Here is a 17,008-nt window from a genome sequence, read left to right on the forward strand (position 1 = left end):
ACACTTTTGATTAAATTTTGTGATACAAAACGAATAATATCTTCGAATAGGAAACTCTGAAGAAAATAAAAATAAGAACACCATTTGTCAATGCACATAAACAACAAAGGGAAACAGTTCAGAAAAAGTTAAAATAATAGTGTTACTATTTTATTTCTGTTGGTACTGTGATCTAGTCAGCTGACTAATTCCAAGGGGTGTGTGCCAAAAGTGCTTGTGGTCGCATGCTGTTGTTTTCCTTCTTCTTCTGGTTACCATACCTTCGTCACGGCGAGCGACTGCATTATTGTTTATTTCCAGTGCCAACTTTGATTATAAAATACAATCCTGAATAGGATTTGTGCTATCCGTGCTATCGTACCTAAAATGGCTCTTTTAAAAACAAGCCATTTCACTCGAATTTTACTCTCTGGTGGAAGAAATGCAGGTGCTCATTGATTAATTTTGCTGATTTCTTCATTAGTTGCAATTAAAATTTGTTCGTTTATTAGGTTTTGTGAGACCTTCAGCTATTAATTTTACTTCAAATGCATCAGAACCTCATATTGCTAAGAAATGGGACCTTGTCAGCAGTGTCTGCGTTGAGAGGAATCCGATTATCACAGCAGACTTGACAGATATCGAGAACAAAATGCAGATTTTCCTCTCAAAGGTTTCCTACAGACATATTTAACCTACAAATTAATATAAATACTAAATGTTTCTGCAGATAGAGCTTGAGCAAAGCAAAAAGTCAGACCATGAGTTGCGCAAAGAAAGAGATAAGATCACTGTAGACGCTCTCAAAAAAGGAAATGCATCAGAGGCAGACTTAGAACAAGCCACCAAAGCGACTGCACAAGATTTTGAGGATGCCAGTCAAGATGAGTTTGCAAAATTCACATTTGCTTCCAGGAAGAATGGTTAGCTGCGTAAAAATTTTGAATAAGTAAAACTCAACAAGCAAATATAATGTTCCACAGATCCGATTATAGATGAAGATGCAAGAAATATAAAACGCCACTTAAGCAAACACTTAGTGCTGCTAACACAGCAGAAAGTTGGTTCTGACAGCGTGTGGTTGCTACCTCAAAGTGTCAGGAAGGAAGGTGAAACAATGCGGCAGACTGCTGACCGAGCCTTAGTAGAGGCTGTTGGCGAAAATTTCAAATCGATAGTCCTAGGGAACGCGCCTGTTGGTTTTTACAAGTACAAATATCCCAAGGACGTGCGAGATAAACGTGGAGTAGAAGGCGCCAAAGTATATAAATACATTGAGAATTAATATGGCCTTATTAAGTGAGTGTTTTTCAGGTCTTCTTCTTCAAAGCAATTTACCAGGAAGGGGAGGCTTCATGCAAAGATTTTCTGTGGGCAACTAAAGAGGAATTAGGAGAGAAAACAAAGCAAGACTACTTTAAAAGTGTGGATCAATTTCTTCTGTTTTAGATATTTGTTTTGGAGTAAAATGATGTATTAGATGGAAAATCAATTAAAAAATATCTGAATTTGATTTTTCACAACCCGCTTGGTATAATAATATGGATTATCAATTTAGGTAATAAGGTATTGATGTTGCTATGTAATACTAAAGTGGTCTCTCAATCAGCCACTCAAGGCTATGCAGTATGCAGATTGCAGGCAACTTTTGGCCCACCAGCAGCTGAGCATTTTTGCTGGCGACTGGAATGGAAAATTCTTGAGAAAACTTTTACACGGTTCAGCCCAGCTGTTAAAAGGAGTGTGATAGCAATATACTTTGTATCATAATGTGGAAAAATTGAATTTAGATGGAGCGAAAAAAATCGTTCCTTTTTGCTTTGGATTCGGCATTTTTTTTAACAAAAGTACTTTGACATTTTTTTGCATTATATTGGGTCACCCAATTATCAGTGGTAGACAAAACCAAGGAAGGCAAAAGGACATTACCCCCAGCCTTATACAAAGATACGCAGGCGGACCAGGCCAGGAGACTAGCTGAAGCTGAGTCTAATTCTTCGATTCTCTCGTCGTCTAATCGTCTCTACTCTGTTGACTGATCTATATTATCCAATTTTGAATCGTCCTGTTAAACTCCACTCCGTCCACAGGGCAGCGACGACTGCATTAAAATTTAGTAAAATTTAATTTCTTTAGCTATAGGCAAGAGGCAGTCATTCCCAATTTTCACTTTCCAGCCTTCCCGCCAATAATTGTTCCCCCACCACGGTTGTGAGGTTGATGGAGTAAAGGGAAAATCAGCTGTAGCTTGTAGCTGTACTTGCTGCACGCTGAAATAGTGAATTAACTTGAGGTCGTAAACTACATACACTTTAATTTTCCTTGCATTTTGAACAATGCTTTTTGTATTTCACATTTAAACTGACCCGGAATTCCATATTTTCGTAAGGATGGCGCTTAGGCGTTGTATGGTTACTGTTGTCAACACTGGAATCAGACGTGCCTCCACTTTTAAGGCGGCGGTCCTGAAAGAGGTTGGACAACCGCTAAAAATCGACGAAATCAAGTCAGGGAAGCTTGCAAAAGACCAGGTATTTTCTCTCAAAGTATGCTCTTCAATTTTTATTCTTATATTCAATCAGGTCAGGTTGAAAGTGAACAAGTGTGGGGTGAATTCTGCCGACCTGCAAATATGCAAGGGTGAATATCACATAAAACCGAAGCTACCATTCGTTCCTGGTTTCGAAGTTGCTGGAGAGGTGTTGGAAATAGGCTCAGGTGTAAAAACCCTGCAGAAAGGCGACAGGGTTGTTGGCCTTAACAAAGATCTTTTTTCGGGATTTGCTCAACAGTGCGTTCTCAACCAAAATGTAAATAGTTTTGCTTGCGACCATCACATTTTGTGAATATGTAATTACTATCGCACTTTCAGGATGTCTGGTTGCTGCCCGGAGGTATCAAGTTTGGAGAAGGTGCTGCTCTTACTGACGCCTATGCAACTGCTCTTTTGGGTCTAGCAAGGAGAGCCCAGCTGCAGGAAGGTGATACAGTGCTGGTAACTGCGGCTGCTGGAGGACTGGGGCTGGCAGCTGTTGACCTTGCAGCTAACGTCTACAGGGCTAAGGTTATTGGGGTGTGCGGCACAGAAGACAAAGCTTCTTTGGTCAGGGAGAAAGGCGCGTGGGCTGCCCTAACATACAGCCCTCAACACCTGAGAGCCAAGGTTGAGGAAGTGACGGTAGGCAAGGGCGTCAAAGTTATCTTTGATGCAGTCGGGGGGCATGTATTCCAAGAATCCTTGAATTGGTAAAGAGCAAATTTTAAAATTTAAAATTTGGTTAGAAAAAAACAGAATGTTTCAGTGTTGCCCATGAAGGTATGGTGGTTGTCGCTGGTTTTGCATCAAAAGAAATCCCACAGGTTGAGACCAGCAGTCTGCTACCAAAAGCATTTAGTCTTGTTGGTGTATCCCTATCAAATTACAGAGTGTCTGATCCAGAGGTTTACAGGTAAATTATTCACTCACTTAATCTTTGAGCATGCAATCACTTAACTCAAAAATTTAATGTACAGGCAAAGTGTAGAAGACGTAATTGACATGTGTGAGCAAGGCCTGATCAGCCCACACATCTCTGCCGAATTTGATTTGGAAAATGTCAATGAAGCCTTTGAATTCCTGAGAGAACGCAAATCTACCGGCAAAGTGATACTGGATTGCGACTGATACCTTATGCTATAGTCAGATACTCATTTCTTAAATATTGCCCTGTTGGAGAAATTATGTAAGTTTTTTATCTGTACCAGCCTTAGTGTTGTAACTACTTCCGCTAAAGTGTTGTCAGATGAGCAAGCTGTAACCTCAAATTAAATATTCCCTACCAGATTAACTTGAACATTTTATTTCGTTTGTAAAATTAATTTTAAAGGATTACATATATTTCATAGCAATTTTAATTAGCATTATGTTAAAAATAATAATGATTGTAGAAGGTCAGGCACAGCTAAAGTAAGTTTTCTTTTAATTCTGGTTAATGTAGAGGGCACAGAATTACTGAAACCACTCGCCTATTTGTTAATTGTCCAGGAAAATTGTTCTTTTTAGAGCGATGTTGCAAGAAAAATTACATCTTAGAGCACGCAAGTTCTCTGTCGCTCCACGTAGTTCCTTCAGTGTCAGTGACTCAATGGAGGCATCCACTCTTGCGACAGAGTGGATTGCGGCTCACAATCAATATTTTGTGATAATTAAGGGCTGATTGTGAGAGAATAGCAGACAATCAAATGTTTTTTACTGAGCTTAATTACAATCGTTGCGGCGTTGCGTCACTATCATAAATGACCACGAATCATATTATGTGATTTTAAGTCAATTGAACCATACTTAAAACCATCTAAAATTGCCAAATCGATCTAAAGGCGCCTAGAGGGTGTCTAAAAATCCTAAAATTATTATTCAAATAAATGGTCTATCTGGGCTAAATGATAATCATAATTATTAGTACAAGAATTTATAATATAATCCACATAATCATGTTCGGTAATATATGTTTGCATACAACCCACGCACGTACCCACAATCCTTAAATTATATCAATGAAATTCGGGAAATTCAGTTTGAACATGAGCGACTGACTGAGACCGCGCCAATCATATTTCAAAGAGTGACTCAACAGTGGCGCGCCCCCTTCAACTTATCAACAAACACAAAATAGCTACTACTACATACTGCTACTACAGCTGTGTGTGACAGTGACATAGACACAGACAGGTCAGACAGCAAAATAGATAGGCTCCTCTTTCGTGGGGATACATAGTCTTTTTTGAAACTTCTTCTAAGTCAGGCGGAGACGATGGACAAAGAAAGGTAAAATGCTGCGTACATATATGTATATATATTGATGAAATTTAAGCAATTGACATTACATACTGTCGCAATTTTTACCTGATATGAAAATATGTTCTACATAATATTGCGAGTGACTATGTATACATAATGAATAAAACTATTCGCGAATAGCAAATTGAAAATTCTTGTTCGCACCAGGTCCTGGCGCGAATAGCAAATTTAAAATTTTACTCGCACCAGATCTGGTGTAAATAGTTTTATTCTTGGAACGAAAAAATGTAAATATTAAGAAAACATAAAAATTCATTGAGATGATTGATGCCAGCAATTGTTTTCTGTGTCTTAGGTTCTGCCTCTTGCTGCTGGAGCCTGGTGAAACCTACTTTGAGGATTTCAGTGGCATTTGGTACCAGAAAGGTTCCAAAGACAGAACACAAGGTCGAATGAAGTTGTGCTCCCGGTCTGTGGTGTTTGAGCCGAGAGACACCGCTCTACCCCTTACGAAGCTTCCTTTGCAAAGTTGCCCTTACGTGGTTCGATCAGTCTCAAGTCTCACAGACAAGTGCGCTCCATTGAAACATTTTTGTAGCTCTTATTAATTAATTCTTGTGAACAGCATTCGAGATGGGATTGAAATTGAGTGTAAACAGGTAATCCAGATGTTTGAAGGCAATATCCTTGCTCCCTTCACATTTTTGAAGGTGTGTGTCCATTTATTTTTGTTGTAAAATTGGATTTCGTTCACATTTTGTGCTCTGTTATATAGACTACACGATCTTTCATATTTGTGCCGACTTACATGGATGTTGAGCGTGTTTTAAGTCTACTTGGCCAGCTGCACAGAGCTGCATCTCTTCCTTTGCAAGATCACAATAACATGGTGAAATTTTATTGATTGGGCCATGTTGAAAAATTATTGAACCCCTGGCATTTTGCAGGTGGCTGCTATAATCTTTTCTAGGCAAGCCAGATTCAAATTTGATCCGCAATGGATGGAAGACTTTTCAGAGCAAATTATATTTGAAGAGACTGCAAACAAAGTTTCTCCCTTAGTTGTCAATCCTGGCAGAGTTGTGCTAACCAACAGCATCCTTTACTTCCAGCCTTTCAACAATATTGAGCAAGTATGATGAATTTTAAGGAGCCTATTCTAGTTATAATTTAATTACCTCTTTGTTTAAAGACGACTGTTTTGAAAATCAAATTGTGTCACATTCGAAAAGTGATCAAGAGGAGATTTCTGTTGCGCCACTTGGGCTTAGAAATTGAGTGCTGTCACGAAAGCAGCGTGCCCCAAGTATATTTCAGTCTGCCAAATGCGGACCAAAGAGACGCCTTTGTAGATGCCTTGCATTCTCAAGACCTCCAATTAGACGACCTTAGGCAGGGTGAAATGACCCTCAAGTGGCAAAATGGCGTGATTTCCAACTTTGAATACATTTCTTACTTGAACAGGTAGTTTTAGAAGTTACCTCTCTCTTGAACATCTACCTGTTATTTTTATAGTTTGGCAGATAGAAGTACCAATGACCTGACCCAATATCCTGTTTTCCCATGGGTTATTACCGACTATGAGAGTGAAAACCTGGACTTGAAGAATCCTTTGATCTTCAGAGATTTAACAAAACCCGTCGGAGCACTCAACAACACAAGACTGCAGAAACTGCTGGTGTGTTAACTTTGCTCTTTCCGGTTATATGTTTTGATTATAACAAACCAAATAGGACCGATTTGAAGAAATGGACCCTCCAAAGTTTCTATACGGCTCCCATTACAGTGCCCCCGGACTGGTTTTGTTTTATCTGGTCAGGCAGCATCCCCACTTGATGCTGTGTCTGCAGAATGGCCGGTTTGACCATCCAGACAGAATGTTCAACAGGTACATTTGCAAAAGTTTTCCTTGCATCTAGTTTTTATAATTATTGCAGCGTGAAAGATGTATGGCGCAATGTGAACTCTAACATGTCTGACTTCAAAGAACTGACGCCGGAGTTTTACGATCTGGAGCAAGAAGGCAAGTTCTGTACGAATTTTAATGGCATCAATTTTGGACACAGGCATGATGGGAGACGGGTTGGTGATGTTGAACTTCCTCCTTGGGCAGAAAACTGTAGGTGCACCCTACCTGGATTCTTGGTGGCAAAATTGAATGGATAATCACTTCCTTCTTCAGCTCCCAAGAAGTTTGTGGCTAAAATGCGTGAAGCGCTAGAGAGTGAGACCGTTTCGTCAAATTTGAATCACTGGATTGACTTAATCTTTGGTTACAAGCAGACTGGAGAGGAAGCATTGAAGGCTCATAATGGTAGAATAAGTCCTAAATACCTCAATATGATGTACTATTTTGATTTCCAGTGTTTTACCCCATGTGCTATGAAGGCACAGTTGATTTGGAAAATGAGACTGATTTTGGCAAACGCCACGCGCAAGAAGTCCAAATTATGGAATTCGGACAGATACCAAAAAAACTTTTTTTAGTTCCTCATCCTCCTAAGCGTAATCTGAGTCCTCATCCCCCTTTGTTGGTAGAAAGGAAACCTGACGGTCAAATTGAAGACCAGGTAAGAGCTTTAAGTTTGTCCTGTTTTAATCATTGTTTTTGTAAAATAATATTTCAGGTAAAGCTGTTTACTATGAAAACGTTGGAATGTCAGGATAAGGTGCAACGAGCCCACAAAGACTTTGTGTCTAACATGACTTTTTCCGGCGACCATTTGTACTCTGTTGGACATGATGGCTGCCTTAAAGTTTTCAAAACAGAAGGGCTGGTGGTAGAACGTAGCGCCACCATCTCCTCGCTGCCTCTCTCCTGCTGCCTTGTACCTCCGGGGGCCACCGCTGTCCTCTCTGGCTCCTGGGACAACAAACTGTAAGAAAACAAAATATTTTTCTGTTGATAATATGAAGTTTTTTACTAGCTACTCGTATGAAATGGAGTTTGGGAGAAAATTTGAGCTACTGGCTGCGCATGAGGACGCAATTACGTGTCTTCAGTGGCAGCCTGGACTGCTGGCCACTGGTTCATGGGACTGCTCAGTTCGCCTTTGGAGTGTATGTGACGCCACCTTGGGCAAGCAATCGCTCAGAGGACCTCAAGCTTACCTCTGTGAGCTTCCTCACGAAAACAAAGTTGCTTCCATCAGTGTACAAAAGTAAGATTTTTTTACAATTAATTTCAATTTCACTCACTCTTTAGTAACTAAACTATTTGATAAACACATGGTAAAATCATGTGTTTGACGTTTTAATCTAAAAATTTGCTACTTTTGTTTGCTTTTTTCTGTTAAATCTCTTTAAAAGTTGGCTCAAAATATGCAAATATGGTATTTTTTTTACATTTATCATTTACTTGTAGTTTAGGTTTCCTGGCGAAATTTTTGAGAGCTAAGATGTGCGCAAAAATCAAACATTTTCCAAATTAGCTTAAAATAGTTTGTGGGGAACTCTTGTGTACACTAATTCAAAATAGCGGAATCTGTCGGTTTTAGAATATTGAGCAATAATAGAGGTCTCAGCAACGCAATTTTGTGTGGCAGCTAGCTGAACCATAATAATTATTATATGTCTAGCAATGTGACCTTTTTACTTTAATTTTAAAATTATGGGACTCGAAACTCGAAATCTTCTGATTTTGTTTCACATCTAAGGTTAAGGTTCTCATATAGACGTTACCATTATAGCAACAAACTCATTTCCGGATCCGCAGAGGAAGTGACACTTTGGGATCTGAATTCCTATTCAGTGCTGCAAAATTATACCAGTAAGTCATCTTCTATCATTGTTTCATATTCAATTGATATGCAAATACTTTCTAAAAGGCCATGATGGTGAAGTGGTTAGCGTCCAATTGGACCATGAGGGCCGGCAAGCCCTCACTTGTGGAACTGACAACCTGATTCGCCTTTACGACGTTTCTTCTGGGATGGAGGTCTTTTGTAAAACCTTGCAACAGCAGCCAACACATTTTGCCTGGAATCACAATCGCCTTGTGATTGGTACTCTGGATGGACTCCTGCTTGCCTGGGATCTGCGTCAAGTCAAACAGATTTCGCTGGTTCAGGCCCACACAGGTGTGTTGATTTTTTAGAAAAAAATATTATTATTATTATTTAACTATACCAGGTGCTGTGACTACAGTTGCATTGAATGAGAATGCAGATCTGGTTGCTTCAGGAGGCAATGATCGTGGCGTTGCTCTGTGGCGATTTGCTCAGCTGTGATTTCTACAAAAACACGTACATGCTCATTATTGTGATACTAACACCACATTGCCAAAATTTATACTGATTTTTTTAGATTTTAATCGATATTTTTCATCAAATTTAAATGTACTCCAACAAACTACAATATGTAGTAACATTGATCCAATTAAATTGTGCCACGTAAAATTGTCGTTTTTTACCTTCATTGCTTGTTAATTCTGCACCAATCATGAAACATCTGAATTGAATTTTATTTGCTAAATCTTTATTTAAAATCAGCATATCCATGAAGTAGTGGAATGAAAAGTAGTAATTATTATAAAAGTGTGAATGAATGAATGACTGCGAGTGAGCATGAGCTCTTACAAAGAGACTGATTCTAATATTATTTAAATAAACGTTGTTTTCACTGTCTTGACCATTAATAATTTCGGTATTTTTCATGACAATTTTTATTTCTTAAAAAAATCAAATCAGTCTGTTGGGAGTGCAACCAGGCAGACGTAGCCCATGCAATCAGAAGAACCCCCATCTTCCTTTGATGCTGTTGTTGAATATCGCGCAGTGGAGGGACAGCGCTCAATTAATTGTGGCTTTTACTTATATAGGTACAAGCGTTTTTACCATTTAAACCATATTATTTGCAATTCCAAAAAACACGTGCTGGTATGATAGAAGTCTTAAAACTTACTTATAAAGGAGTTTACTTACGTTTTTTTTTTTCAATTTATTTAAACATTTTTTACTGCAGCCAACATCCATCTTATGTATTAAAGAGTCTAAGAAGTTAAGACGTGGTCTTTTTCAGGACTGAGCTTCCTCCAATGGGCTCCTGAATGAGCCTGTGCATGTTAGTCGTTCGCGGTGTTATTGGGAAACGAGTTTTCGGTAGTTGCTCGCCATTAGGGGGTGAACCGATGAAGAACTAGGAGTTTGCCAAGCAGAGGTTAAGAAAGCAGCTTCAAAGGGTTGAAATTGAAAGTTTACTTGGTTTAAATCTCGGTTTATTTATTTATTCCTCTTACACGCTACGTAGAGACAAGTTACAATAATCAATATTCATATATGTTTTTCCATATAGAATATATAATCGTTCCATAATAAATATTTACAATAAACTCTGCTGGATTTTCTTTTTGTATTTCTTCTAAAACTCATTTTCAATCCACCAGTCAAAAACATGATTCCTAAGCCCCGCCGAGATCGCATTCATTTGTTTATTCTTCCACATTCTTGTTTTTTGCCTTTGAGCGCCAGCAAGCAGTGTGATAATAAAAATAAATTAAATGTATTATTTTAAACTTAAACCATCAAGAAGATAGTTGAGTCAGAGGCAAATTAAATAATCTCGGCCGAGGGCTTTACAGCGAAATCATGAGAACATGCGCGAAATTTTAGCAATTGCGATTCTGAGGAGTGTCTCTATTACTGAGAAAGAGTGAGATAGAAGAGATTAACATTTTTTCCACTTTCTTATGTACATTTTGTGTACAATTATGCTTGTATATGGAGTTTGCCGCACACACAGTTAATGTATCTCATATGTATATTAATTGTATATTTATGCGTGTAGTTTGACGTGCTCAGTTTCGCACATTTTTTCGCGTGTGTCTTCTCACTTTTGATAACAAACAACACCAGTTTTTTTATCACAATCATGACGTACACGTGAATTATTTTTTCTCAAATATTTATACGCGCTTTCTTTCTTGATCCCTGCGTTCTGAAAATCTCCAAAAACTCCCAAATTAATTTCTCTTCGACTTAAGACAGCGATACCAAGTGATTTTGGGAGTTTCTAATAAGTAACGAAGGTCGTCCGTTCCTTTTCTTTAATGCAAGTGTAGAAATGTTTAAAGCTTGGTAATGTTTGATCTTGTCCTACCAGACAGCAGTTTTAAGCGTAATCATAGAAGGGGATATTTTGTGTGCTATGTTAAGTCTGTTATAGAGATTTTTCCTATCTCTATTATTTATCCGCAATTTGTGATTTTTTTCAGGTTAGAGTGTAGGCTTAAGAAAAGGGAATATTTTACGTGTGGGGTTGTCCAGTGATTTCTCACGTGTTGGCAAGTTTGGCTATTTAAGTGAAAGATTTCTTGAAATTATGCTTACACACATTTTTGGTCAAAATTAAACTGCCTAACTTGCCATAAGAGACAGTCATGTAAAGGAATGATCCACCGCATTTAAGCGATGTAATTTGTTACAATGTGTGTCGAGTTTTTAACGTCGGAACATCAAAGGGATTGATATACAATAATATTTCAGCTAAACCAGCCAGTTTGATGAGCCCGATGAAAGCAAAATAATCATTTAAATTTCTTGACTCCACAAGCTGACACACAGTTTTGATCCATTTGATTATTATGCGCCCTGCGAAAATTGGCGTCTCAAGAACGTCCTCGATGGAATGAACGCCACGAGGGACGTTCTGACGACGCTTTTTTACCATGCAGGAAAGAAACTACAATTTTTTTATTCTTTTCAATAACGCTTTTTGTTAAGTTAAACGCACACGCAATTTTAAATATACACACAACTAACGAGATTGAGTTTTGAGCCAACTATTCGACTCAGGGGTTTGATCCCTCACTTATTGGCTTAGTAATCGCTCTCTGCCTTAACTCTAGACAGGTGCAATGCGGAGAACGCACAGTCAAAAACGTGATCTCGTGTAGGCGCTGCAAATCAATTAAATTAGGCTAGCGAAAAATTGAAGGAAAATCAAAGTCTGAGAAGGACCGGGATCAATAGCTGTATTACAAGAAGGTAAAAGCCAAGTAGGATAAAATGCAAGAGTGCATTTTGTGTTTTCAGCACATAAATGTGCAATTGTTTCAGTGTCTGCGTCTGCGTGTGGTGGTGATGAAACATGGTCCCTTTCTTAAAACACTGTCTCTGAACAGCCCAATTGCCAATCATTTAATAAACCTTATTTAAACCTCGTCATCTTGAAAAAAGTGCTCTCCTCCAGTATATTCTCAAGGCTTTGAGATAAATTTTGTGTAGTTCTAATAGTAAGCGTGAGTGTGATGTGTGTATATGTGTGATTTTTCAAACCCTTATTAATTACTATATCATGCAAAAAAGTATTGAAATTTCTTTGCATGCGCGCGTGTGACAATTTTTGGTTCCTGTTTGCCAGCGTGAGACGATTGATGCGTGATTTTTCAATAAATACTAGTTTGCTATCTCGTAGTAGACAAAAACTTGCAGCAAACCAGCTGCTGCATGTTTAAGTGAGTGATTTCTTTCGCTATTTCCATATCATATTTTTTCAGAACGTACATTTTACGAGTGACACATGTGTATAATCTAGATTTGTGCTGCTTACGGCTCTCTTTTGTGGAATCTGAATAATAGAGTTTAAGGAGCAAAACTATTGAGACGTTTTAAAGAATCGTAAAACATCTGCACTCCAATAGTCCAGAGACAACACTGATTGTTCATTATCATAAGCAGTCAACGTGAGATGATTCAGAACGTGCGACAAAAATTGGCCAGAATAGTTTTTGAACTATTTCAATTTTCAAATTCTAATTTTCGAGCATGTTAAGGCTGGAGGGTAAGCTTTAGAAGATGTAGAAATAACAATTAAATATTTGACACCTATTAAAAATATCAAGTCAAAAATAAATTACAGTTTCTTGCTATAAAATATTTTACGTAAAATCAATTTCGAACGAATGCACTAAATATTTGAGTCGTTTATAATTTTGGCCAATCCGCTCGCCTAACGTAAGAATCGCTGCTTTGATACCCGCAACTTCCAAGTATGTGTCGTCGCCACGAAGAACAGATTTTCAAAGTACGGCGTCACAAAAACGTAACTACATTCATATAATCCGGCAGAAAGAGAGGTATTAAAATGGGCATGCAGTTTGTATGTGTATTAACACTCAGTAAATTGGATATTTCAACGCACACAAAACAAGCAGTCTCGCCTTTTGAGTGAACGGACCGAACGACTCATTGCTTTTTGCTCTCAATCGCATTTAAGTATCGTATTCTCAATTATTATTGTATATAGTACACTGTACAAAACGAGAGTGACAAACAACAACAAGTAACAGAAGGAGGGAGAGAAGTGTGTACAAACGAGGCATATCAGTCTCATATGCGAATTCCACTCGGCTCAGGTCAATAACCCGAAGCAAAATATTTTTGAATTTTTAAACAGAGAAGTCAGTGTAGTGGCAAGATATGTATTTGATATTAACAACAACTTCTTGTGGAGAATCATTATTTAATATTTAAAATAAATAAATTTGATACAAAACAAAAAAACAAAAGCAGGTTGTAGTTTTGAGCCTTGCTGCCGAATGGAATTGATATACAAATTTAATATTTTTTATAAATATATAAGCTGTCAAACACCTTTAAATGTTTTGCATAAATGCAAATCGCGTTTACAGAAAGAAATTTATAGTAAGGGTGCAGTGTAGATAGATGAGGGGGTGCATGCAGTGCTTTTGCCAGACATCGAGTGTGTTATTGCCCGATTCACGATCCTCATTTTCCGTATCAATGTATTCAATTAACAGCAATTTGAATTATTTCGGTTCCATTAACCAGCACACAGTGTATTTTCACTTAATTGGTGTTTTATGAGCCAAAAACTGGTGACCAGCGCGTACAAAAACCAGTCCACGGCCGAAAATATAACTTTCGAGCATGAAATTGAAATTATAATTTAATTCTAGAGTAAGTCACTGCCCGAATTTTACTCTTCGTTTTGAACTTCCGAGCCCTCGTCCGTCGCGTCAGCTTCCGCAGCGGCAGCAGCTTCCTCCTCCAGCTTTTTTTGAAGCGCTCTTGCATCAGCATCTGGCAACATTTCACACGCAACAAATTTTCATTTTCATATTAAATTTAGAGAAAACCCTATGCAAAAATCCACGTAATTTTACATCTAATTTGACAGGAGTGTTTGTTAATGCGTGTATTGAATTTTTATTAGTAATTATATGGTTTATAATGTCTCTTGTCAGACTTCTCTTTAGGTTACAAGTGAGTTATTAAAAAGCCAGCAGATGTGCATGGATTGTATTGTTTTGGAAAATTCTAACCTTTGACAGCTTGGTCCTTCCACGACTTTTTGTTTTCGCTGAGACACGAGGTCCATGGCTTCTTAAGGACAAACGGCGCCGGCGACGCTGTCGAGCTAGCACTGCTACTTTCTTCTCCTCCTGGTGAGAATCATGTTATTTAATTTATCGCACACACGAGATGCAATGAACTCACCTTCTTCAATTATGCTGGTAGTGCTTGCAAGCGTCGAGCAAGTCGAGGAGGAGTTTAGCGGCGCTAAAATGTAGTCAAGCATGTCGCTGCACACACCCATACTTGGTTCTACGATGAATTCAATGAAACCTAAGCGGAGAAAAGAAAAAATCACTAAAAAGAGCTATATTGTATATCCTTTCTTACGAAAAAATTGATGATTAATAATACACATATATTGCAAGAAGCTTTGTAGTGTTTGAAAATATTGATTACATTATTATGACGAATGAATAGGGAAAAAGAGACATTTTGGAAACAATCCTAATTAAATATAAAATTGTTGTATATTTTTTATCCGATGTGTCATTTTCATGGGAGAAAAACGCGTTTATTTAATTATTCTCACCAATTTGGCTCTCAGCAACAAGCGTGTTATTGCGGTCGCACAAGGGGCTGAATGGTAGACCGAGTTCCGACTCCTTGTCGCCCTGCAGGAAGAACTCTTCTAGCAGCAGTGAGGTCCATCTGTGGTGCTCTGTCCAGCGTTTAGCAGGGTGGGAAATGTCACAGCAGTGCAGCACCAGTGACAGAGCCTTTGACTTGTCAATACTGAAAGAGCAGAGACAAGAGTTCTAGAGGAGCTAAATTAATTTTACCAAATTTGTGATGAAGAATGTATTGATTTTGTATCATTTGCTCAGTTGTAAAACAGTAGTATTACGTTATTACAAGCTGCTAAATATAATAAGTGTTTTCCTACTCAATCCAATTTGTAATATGGCAAATTTCATGTTGTCTAATAAATATTCTAATTTAATATAAAATATTCTTTGCTTGGCCTTATTATACCATACAATACATAATTTACCACAAATAATTTAATGGTACAAAGGGAACTAGGTTACTAATCTGCGTTTCTAAATATTTATTTAATAACGATTCATTATCCTCGGCAAACCATCCATAGTAAATCCGTGCAAATTAGCAAATTAGAGCCATTAAATGTTAGTTTATGTATTTTTCGTATTTTTAATTTTATGTCACACTAGTTAAATATGCGAATTGAGCTTAAAATTTACACTTGATTTTAATATTCATGGAGCAGAATGTCAAAGGATGATTTGGAAAGTTTGCTGGTGTCAATTTAAATAAAGATAAAGGGTTAAACGTCAGCAAAATCGGAGAGGCGAAACGCCAAAGGTTAAAAGAATAGCTCAGCACAAAAAAGTTTCCCAGCAAGCTGTACAGCTGCATAATTTACCTGGGCTCCGCCAAAGTGAGCAAGTTGCGCATGTTTTTGAGCTGTTGGAAGTGGAAACTCATGTCTGTGGCGAGCACCATGTCAATCACCAAAGTTCGAAACTCGCGGTACTCTTCGCGAGACAAGTGCGACAGAATGTTATTCTCCTCCTCCTTCAATATTCTGTAAAAGACATAAAATTCATTTTTTAAAATTTTGATGAGCAATTTTAATGATTTCAAACGAAAAATCATAAGATGTGATATTCCTTCCGTTACTAAATCTTTTCCTCCAAGGTTTAGAAATTATAAAATATATAATTTTTGTGATGATATAGGTCGAAAGCGGGCAAATTTTTCCTAGTGATCACGCAATTTACAAAAGTTGTACTAAATTAAAAGATTGATTTTAAAGAGACAAGAAGTTCAATTCAAACTCCTGAATGCAATCTCAAGGCTTCTAATTAGTAATATTGCTTCAAAGGAAGGCGCCTGCTGTATATCAAAGTATGCAACCGTTTTGGCTGTCGAGTCCGACCGGTTGCATACCCGCTTCGAAACTGACCTGAAGGTAGCGCTGGCGTGGTGGTTCTCGAGGACAGCGCGGTCGTTGTACAGCAGGGCCGTTTCGGACTGCGCCATCACATGGAAGTTGTTTGTGGTGCCCGTGTGCTCGAGGTCGTGAACCACGGCAGCCACCAACGTGGCGAAAATCTCCAAGTCTGATAGCCAGTTCTGGAAACCAAGCGAGCATCGATCTGGTGAGTATGAGCGCACGATAGACGTGCTTGAGTTTCACTTCTGACAGGATTTACCACCTAAAACTTCGTTCTTTTGATAAGCGTTGGCAACTGTTACGATGCCATGCTACTGCAGAAATTGGCCCGAGACAATACACTATAGCACTCACCTTGAAGATCACAATGAGCTACGCAAGAGTGCTAGAAAATGAGTATAATAGAGTTTTATCTACTCTTTGTTCTTCCTGATTTTGAACCGCTGAAATAAAGTGCGTAAGTGAACTCAACGGACAATCAGTCTGTGCTCTGTTTCCGTCAGATAATAAATGTCGGCACTAATGCGACTTCTAAAAGCATTCTGTAATTTATGTAATGTACGCTAAATGCCGTTTTTATTCGATTAAGTATAAAGTAAGAGTGAAGCGAGCACGCGATTTGGACATCTCTTGACGAGTGAAAAGTGCCGCCGGCTCAGTCTTTCAACCGAGAAATTTCATCTGAGCTCAAAGGAAACTTTTGACTTGTATCGGAGTCGGAGCCAACAAGATGTGCACGCGTTCGGCTGAGTGAGTTGCACTGCCGCCGCTGAATTTGGTATCGCAGCGATCAAAGTTGAACTCGCTTACTCACCATCAGTCCTGTTTGGCAGAGCATGTAATGTACAGTTTGTGCTACGTCAGCTGCATGCAAATTATTGTGGTACGGGTTCTTGTATTTACAGTAGCCTTCCTCTACTCGGCAAAGGAAGTTCTCTAGGGTTTGCGGCTGCACCTGAAACAAAATTGGCCAATTTGGTAAAAATCAGTTTCGATTAAGATGATTTCATCCATGCA

The 17,008-nt window shown here is 38.4% G+C and overlaps 4 protein-coding genes across 13 annotated transcripts in view; 3 read left to right on the forward strand and 1 right to left on the reverse strand.

The window, feature by feature from the left end:
• The first annotated feature begins 233 nt into the window (after positions 1-233).
• mRpL46 (mitochondrial ribosomal protein L46) lies at positions 234-1,469 on the forward strand. Its single transcript, XM_065482048.1, has 5 exons — positions 234-427; positions 492-652; positions 710-902; positions 963-1,240; positions 1,294-1,469. Exons 1-5 carry the CDS (start codon positions 367-369, stop codon positions 1,426-1,428), a joined length of 828 nt encoding a protein of 275 aa, XP_065338120.1. The 5' UTR covers positions 234-366; the 3' UTR covers positions 1,429-1,469.
• Positions 1,470-2,228: 759 nt separating this feature from the next.
• LOC135934209 (quinone oxidoreductase-like protein 2 homolog) lies at positions 2,229-3,806 on the forward strand. The gene is made up of 5 exons (XM_065475793.1): positions 2,229-2,510; positions 2,562-2,789; positions 2,852-3,225; positions 3,282-3,428; positions 3,493-3,806. Exons 1-5 carry the CDS (start codon positions 2,370-2,372, stop codon positions 3,641-3,643), a joined length of 1,041 nt encoding a protein of 346 aa, XP_065331865.1. The 5' UTR covers positions 2,229-2,369; the 3' UTR covers positions 3,644-3,806.
• An 821-nt stretch (positions 3,807-4,627) lies between these two features.
• On the forward strand, positions 4,628-9,153 carry LOC135934207 (protein FAN-like). The gene is made up of 16 exons (XM_065475781.1): positions 4,628-4,783; positions 5,112-5,327; positions 5,382-5,466; positions 5,532-5,645; positions 5,704-5,889; positions 5,949-6,220; positions 6,272-6,434; positions 6,490-6,644; positions 6,694-6,875; positions 6,939-7,070; positions 7,121-7,326; positions 7,384-7,634; positions 7,684-7,917; positions 8,446-8,525; positions 8,584-8,835; positions 8,888-9,153. Exons 1-16 carry the CDS (start codon positions 4,770-4,772, stop codon positions 8,983-8,985), a joined length of 2,640 nt encoding a protein of 879 aa, XP_065331853.1. The 5' UTR covers positions 4,628-4,769; the 3' UTR covers positions 8,986-9,153.
• Positions 9,154-11,473: 2,320 nt separating this feature from the next.
• Positions 11,474-17,008, reverse strand: part of LOC135934208 (dual specificity calcium/calmodulin-dependent 3',5'-cyclic nucleotide phosphodiesterase 1-like) — a 158,245-nt gene continuing 152,710 nt past the window's right edge. For all 10 annotated transcript variants that reach the window (XM_065475785.1, XM_065475786.1, XM_065475788.1 and 7 more), the window contains 7 exons: positions 16,806-16,946; positions 16,001-16,170; positions 15,458-15,619; positions 14,603-14,805; positions 14,215-14,343; positions 14,040-14,159; positions 11,474-13,797 (listed from right to left, as the gene is read on the reverse strand). In XM_065475785.1, the coding sequence (XP_065331857.1) occupies positions 13,694-13,797; positions 14,040-14,159; positions 14,215-14,343; positions 14,603-14,805; positions 15,458-15,619; positions 16,001-16,170; positions 16,806-16,946 (1,029 nt within the window). In that variant the 3' untranslated portion in view covers positions 11,474-13,693. The remainder of the gene's footprint in view (positions 13,798-14,039; positions 14,160-14,214; positions 14,344-14,602; positions 14,806-15,457; positions 15,620-16,000; positions 16,171-16,805; positions 16,947-17,008) is intronic.

This window comes from Cloeon dipterum, chromosome 1 (assembly GCF_949628265.1).
Source record: "Cloeon dipterum chromosome 1, ieCloDipt1.1, whole genome shotgun sequence".
In the NCBI taxonomy this organism is placed as follows: Eukaryota; Metazoa; Arthropoda; class Insecta; order Ephemeroptera; family Baetidae; genus Cloeon; species Cloeon dipterum.

Coding starts and splice junctions, on each gene's coding strand:
- mRpL46 (XM_065482048.1), top strand. CDS start 367: ATGGCTCTTTTAAAAACAAGCCATTTCACTCGAATTTTACTCTCTGGT. Junction 428..491: donor CTCTGGTGGAAGAAATGCAG/GTGCTCATTGAT, acceptor TTCGTTTATTAG/GTTTTGTGAGACCTTCAGCT. Junction 653..709: donor TGCAGATTTTCCTCTCAAAG/GTTTCCTACAGA, acceptor ATGTTTCTGCAG/ATAGAGCTTGAGCAAAGCAA.
- LOC135934209 (XM_065475793.1), top strand. CDS start 2,370: ATGGCGCTTAGGCGTTGTATGGTTACTGTTGTCAACACTGGAATCAGA. Junction 3,226..3,281: donor TTCCAAGAATCCTTGAATTG/GTAAAGAGCAAA, acceptor AGAATGTTTCAG/TGTTGCCCATGAAGGTATGG. Junction 3,429..3,492: donor TCTGATCCAGAGGTTTACAG/GTAAATTATTCA, acceptor TTTAATGTACAG/GCAAAGTGTAGAAGACGTAA.
- LOC135934207 (XM_065475781.1), top strand. Junction 5,467..5,531: donor CTCCCTTCACATTTTTGAAG/GTGTGTGTCCAT, acceptor TCTGTTATATAG/ACTACACGATCTTTCATATT. Junction 6,876..6,938: donor TCCTCCTTGGGCAGAAAACT/GTAGGTGCACCC, acceptor TTCCTTCTTCAG/CTCCCAAGAAGTTTGTGGCT.